General features: G+C 45.8%; 1 protein-coding gene across 3 annotated transcripts in view; it reads right to left on the minus strand.

Moving 5' to 3' along the window:
• LOC149916243 (uncharacterized) overlaps window positions 1–4,237 on the minus strand; it is a 34,472-nt gene extending 30,235 nt beyond the window's left edge. For 2 of the 3 annotated variants that reach the window (XR_016470273.1, XR_016470274.1), the window contains exons 1-3: window positions 3,573–4,237; window positions 2,102–2,194; window positions 921–1,043 (exon numbers count right to left, since the gene is read on the minus strand). Coding sequence is in view for 1 of the 3 variants with exons in the window: in XM_090148709.1 (XP_090004835.1) it covers window positions 376–466; window positions 921–1,043; window positions 2,102–2,194; window positions 3,573–3,853 (588 nt within the window). In the remaining 2 variants the exon portion in view is untranslated. Of the gene's footprint in view, window positions 1–6; window positions 467–920; window positions 1,044–2,101; window positions 2,195–3,572 lie in introns of those variants that run through there. The other variant, XM_090148709.1, reaches the window with a different exon arrangement.
• Window positions 4,238–6,127: the final 1,890 nt, after the last annotated feature.

The raw sequence follows: 6,127 nt of genomic DNA on the forward strand, positions 1-6,127 counted from the left end.
TAGAAACTAGAGCTGTTTTGCAATGACAAAGCTTTCTGGGTTCAAGTAAAATAGCATTTTTATTAATTTTATAGCAAGATCAATGAGCTAAATCTCATTTGACAACTAGCCCTCAACTTTAAATCTATTCTTCATTGCTAAACATGTAAGCTTCATATTTAATCGTTTATCACTGCAGAAAGCTGCTACACAGATGTGTGGTATCCATGAGGTCTCAGCTGTGTACTTCTAACAGCTGCTTTCCAAAAGTGAAGTTATAAACAAAGACTGATTCTTTTCCCCCTAAATTCAACAAGGCACAAGTCATTCTCTCTGTGTAGACAGGCAACAGATTATATTGGACATTATCTGGGATGCTGGTGGGCTAAAAGGAAGTCACTCTGCACCAGGAGCAGCAAGTCCCCACGAGGACCAGGATAACAGCACATGGCACCGTGCCACCTTCATCATGAGGATGCAAGAAAACCTGCCAAGAAATTATTTAAAAAAATTAAACTAAGTAGCAGGAAGGTAAGCAACCAGAGTTCTTCACACCAGATGGCTGGCATTGAACTGCTGGGGGCAGTGAAGTGAAAGGCACACTGTTCTAATGGAAACTGCTTTTCCAAAGTCCCAGAGTCCCATAGCACCCTGAGGGGCTGCATGTATCAGTCAGACAATGCCAGTACTCCTCCCTGAGTGGGCAATAATACAGAAGCTCTTCTGCCCCGGCTGCTCAGGAATCTTGTGCAGCCTCAACCATTCACCTGATTTTGTGGAAACTGGCCAGCAGATTTCAAAGACACCAAGGCAAGCTGAGAGTAATACAATCAACAATGCATAATCTGCAAACATCGAGGCAACAGGCTAGATAATGCTTTTCTCCTGAGCTTTGCAAAGATATCACATGCAGTGAGAGAGCCTTGGCGACACAAACCCACCTGTGCTTTGAAAGAAGCAAAGGGGAAATGCCATTTCTTCCACAAGCTCCACGACAGCACAAGCCCTCCTCCCAGCAGGGCTGGGTGATGGATGTGGTAATGTCTGGTACGTGCAGCAGGAACCTGGGAACAGCAGGGGTTTGACCAGGATTCTTGCCTGGGACACAGGCTTTCAGAAAGCCACCGTGAGATTCCATTATTAACCTGCAAGGACTACCCTAATGTCACTTTCTCTTCATTTTTCCTTGGCTTGTCTTCTGCCTTAAAAAAAAGACCATCATTTACATTTATTACTAGAAAATGTAAACTGGAGAGCACTCTATCCTGCAGGCTTCTTTAAAAAAGGCCATATTTATACATTCCAAATTTCAAAAAAATGTCACATAAACAGATTCATTAAACAAAAGGAAACTCTGACACCTTGTTTCTGTTTTGGCAGCCTGTTCAACAAGTAAACATTTACAGAGAGATGTGAATTGTCCACACTTTGATGGAGCCCAGCAGAAGCCAAGAGAAGGCTCTGCAGCACAGCCCGTCCCTCCACACTCAGCTCTAGGGCTTGGTGAAGAACCACAGCCTGCCATGGTTGGCCTTATAGGGCCATCAGCCTACAGGCATTAAGCACCAGGCTCTGCTTTCCACTTCTTGAATGTGAGTGGTTATTACAGGGCTGGCTCCTAACAAGCAAGCAGGAATTAACAAGCAGCTGGTGGCATGAAAGCCTCGGGGCACCGAGCAGCTCCCAGAGCCAGCTACCTGCTTGGGGGCTGCAGAGCACTTCACTTAAAGCCTTTCTCACCTTCTCAAGAGGCTCACGATCTGCACATGTTCCAACCCAGAACCATAGCTGACTTACTGTGCAGCTTTATTCATGATTTTTTCTGAAGCCTATGAAATTATTCTACACTTAACCTAACCTGATTCTGCTTGGCTGCTCCTTGAGAAGTAAGCAAATGCTTTCCACCACACTAAAGCAGCTACACCTGTGCAACACTGTTCATAACTAGAGAACTTGGGAAACCTGCACGCTTTCTCTAAAGCACCAGCTTTCTTTGAGCAAAATACGTATATATTGCACAGTCTCAGAAAAACAGTCTCAAAAAGGAGAGTCCAACTCTTTTGCTTTCTTCGCAAAACATCCTTAAGAACTGTTACTAAAAATAAGGAGCAATTTGCGATACCAGAGAGGAGAAACAGCACCACCTAGAGACCCGCAGAGCAGAATCAGGAAAGCTGGTGCCTCCTCTACTTCCTCACAACGCCGTGCACTGGAGCTTGGAAACAATAGCAAAAGGAAATGTAAAAATAAACACGAATGCCGGGATGCTTACTGAGGAACAAGGAATTGAATGCCAAGCGTTATTACTCGGGGATCGTTTTTCTACCAAACTATGCACACATAGCCTTTGTCACATTAACACATTTTTGGAGGCACGTACAGCATCATTATCAGAGAGTGATTTCTGAAATCTTTATTTGTAAATTCATGGAGATACGATTCATTAAATATTGCCAGCTGTTTCAACCATCACAGAGACATCAGCAGAGATCCACCGGCTCCCACATGGGCCAAACAAGCATCTTTTACTTCATAAAACATTAAAAAATACAGTTACATAGGGCTATAAGATATATCCAACTTTATAAAGCCAGGCAGGCAGTATTACCTGCCATTACATGTGTATATTTAATGAAATAAAAAAAGCTTTTTTGATTAATTTGAAGATTTGTTAAATGGCTCCATACAACTTAACACAGTACGGCCGTGCAGCAGAGACAAACATGACTTCTTCCTGGCTTACACTCATCGAGTCTCTGTTGGCTTTTCTGTAATAAGTGATTAAAATTAATTCAGTAAGATGGATTAGACCCAAATCTCACTTGTCTTAGCCTTCTTAATTATTTCATATGCAACAAGGAAGCCACTCAACAATGCAGGATATATTTTCTGTGACTCCGTGGCAAACCATTGATTTTAAGGACGCCCTACAGCTCTCAGTGAGCGTCACAGCAGCAAGAACAGCTGGCCACAGCACAGGGAGGAGCAGGAAGGAGGACATTCTGACTCCACCACGCAGTGATGGCCAGAGCTTTAAAACAACGTGTGTTTTTCAGTAATCAAGTCCAAATTCCAACCTCAGGGATGATGATTTCTCTTCAAAAGAAGCGACATTGGCGACAACATCCTTGCACTTCAGCATCGGGACGGCTGGGCTGCCCTCAGGGCTGCACAAAGCAGAGAGCAGCAGGGCCAGCAGCCAAAATACACCGAAGGGAGGAAAAACGGGAATAGAGAACCCCGCCACAGCCACCACTGCTGCTGCATCACCCACAGGGGTTTAACGCTGCTATGAGGGATGCAGCCAGGGATCCTCGCCATGCAAATACGCCGGTTAGGGAGTTGCAGAGTGAATACCACAAAAGAAGTGTATTCTAAATAAAAGTATGTTTCCCATGACAATTAAAAAAGAAGATTGGGGCTTTTTATTATTTCCCCCCCCCCCACACACACACACTTTCATGATTCCGCCTCTGATGAGTGAGGGCGGTTAACAACAACGCAACTGACGGCCGCACGCCGCCCACCGCAGCGCTGTGAGAACGCGCAGCAAACAGACCGGCTCACAAACGCCCCTTCCAACGCTTTCCTACCATCGCCGCGGTCCACGGGAACGCCTTCCAGGCGCCGAAAGCGACAGACCCGCCCCGTACGATGTGCGGGAGCCGCTCGGGGCGGAGCGGCGGGACGTGTCGGGAAAGCCTCGCGCCTGAGGGCTCAGGACGGGACGCGCCGCTGCGCTGAGGCCGCCACGAGCCCGCGCCTCCGCTGCACCACGCGACGCTGAGCGAGGCGGTGCGGAACGAGCCGCCGCCACCGCGCATGGAGCGCGCCCCCTGCTGGCGCCACGGGCCGCGCTGGAGCGGTCAGTCATAAAATGGTGGGGGGGGGGGGAGGCGACCGTTACGCTTCCAGTCCTGCCGCCGGCTGCCTGCCCCCAGCACAGCGCCTCGGGCACCTGCGGGCAGCAGTGCCAGGGACTTAAGTGCAAATGTAAAGCGCAGCTGAGCCCCGTATCTGCACTTTGCAAAACACACCTAAGCAGGTGACTGCGGGAAACTACTCACAAATGGTTTAAGACACGTGCTTGCCTCTTCCTTGTATTTTATTTGTGCGAAGTATAAATGCGGGTTTTACAATCATCGCGCAGCAGGTGAAGCGGCCCAAAAGCAATCGGTTGCATTAGATGTGAAAAGCACGGACAGAGCTTGCTTAGGCTTCTTCGGATAACACCATCCTCCATCTAGAACACACCAGAACTAGTTAGCTGCTGTGGTGCCTGGAGGGAAAGAGAGAAAAAAAAGGAAAGAATAACCCCAAGGATTTGAAAACAACACTGAAAATAAATGTTCAACTTTTCCTTTAAAAAAGAAATGTATTAACATAAGCACAAGTAAAGCACAGATGATTCACCAGCTAAACACTCTTAAGAGATGAGCACAGTGCCAGCAGTCCAACCAAAGTCTGTACACAAAGAAGCGCTGGGCACTGTGAGCAGTGAGGAAGGCAGCAGTGCAGCAGTCCTCAGCCCATCCCTGTCACAGCGCCAGGCATCCCCAGCAGCACAACCTGCTCCGTGCTGCTCCACAAACGCATCCCACCACACTGGGGGTCAGGGACCCCACGGCAGCTTTCCCAAGGAATGAAAACCCATTCAGGAACAAGTTCAACTGTCACTAACAGCGTTCAGGGCTTTGCCTGTGACCACCGCCTCACAGAGGCCCTGCGGCTGCAGCTGCGCCACAGGCACTTTTGTGCAGCACCGCCAGAAGTCACTGCTGCAGCAAGGTTTCCTGTCACCTCCTCACAGAAGATGCTCAATAACTAAGAGTGAAGAGTTCAACGATCACTAAATATTGACAGAATTTGCATTCACTTTGAAGACAACACAATAATCATAGAATGACCAAGGTTTGGAAAGACCTCCAGGATCATCCAGTCCAACCATCTACCTACCACCAATATTCCCCCACTCAACCACGTCCCCCTGTACAACATTTAAACGTTCCTTGAACACCTCCAGTGTTGTGACTCCAGCACCTCCCTGAGCAGCCCATTCCAGTGCCTAAGCACTCTTTCAGAGAATAAATTTTTCCTAATGTCCAATCTGAACCTCCCCTAAGGAACTTGAAAAGGAATTTTAAGATCTGATATTACATTGATGACCTACATACAGTCCAAAAAGTCTGAAAGAGCCACCAGTCAACCAACTTGGAAAGCATTATTCACAAAAAAGGCAGTTTACCAGACCATAAAAACAGGTTCTGCACAAGTACCAATAACTTGCCCCTGATCTGTAAGCGTGCAAGAGCTACTTTTGTAGTAACTCCTGTTCATAGTCAAAAGACAGATCCAGGAACTGTAATAAACCACCAGTTTCATTGCAGTGTTAAGTATACCTGCTATTTCCTTTTAACAAATGAAGAATGCTAATTTAAAATGCTGTTGGGGTACAGATGCATGCCACTCATTTCTGTTTAAACTGAAGGACTCTCAGAAGTAATCTCAGTACTGCTAATTATCTATACCCAATTCAGACGAAGACAACTGAAAGATAAGGTTTAAACAGTTGGTCCTAAAGCAGCAAACTTGTCTGCCAGAAGCAGCCTGAGTACAGAAAGTAAATGCTAAAATAACAGGCGTTAATGAGAAGCTAATTCCAGCTTGCTCTTGTGGGAGGTAAAAAGACACAAAACATTATTTCAGCTAAATGCAGTTTACTACAGAAACGTAAAAAGCATAGATTTTAGAAGCTACTTGTTATTCATGGCAAAGTACTCCTCCTATAAAATTTTCACTGGTTTGCCCAACTGGATGTCTCAACCATTCACCTGCTTTGGTCTTGAACAGACACAGCTATTCTTTCCTTCTCTAATATCACACCAATCATGACTTGAAAACCACATGACTTTTAAAGTCAAAAGCTATTGATAATATAATAGCAAGCAAATACTTCTGTCAAATCCCACCATGTACAGTGGTGAATAAGGCTCGACAAGCCATATCTAACATATTGATGATATCTGCATCTCAGGTTATGTAGAGGTAGTAAGATCATACCCTTCACCAAAAAAAAAAAAAAAAAAAAAATCAAAATAGTCTGTTATCCCTGACTTAACAAATGACTAAATAACTCTTACTCAAATTG

This window comes from Phasianus colchicus, chromosome 12 (genome assembly GCF_987193195.1).
Source record: "Phasianus colchicus chromosome 12, bPhaCol1.hap1.1, whole genome shotgun sequence".
Taxonomy (NCBI): Eukaryota; Metazoa; Chordata; class Aves; order Galliformes; family Phasianidae; genus Phasianus; species Phasianus colchicus.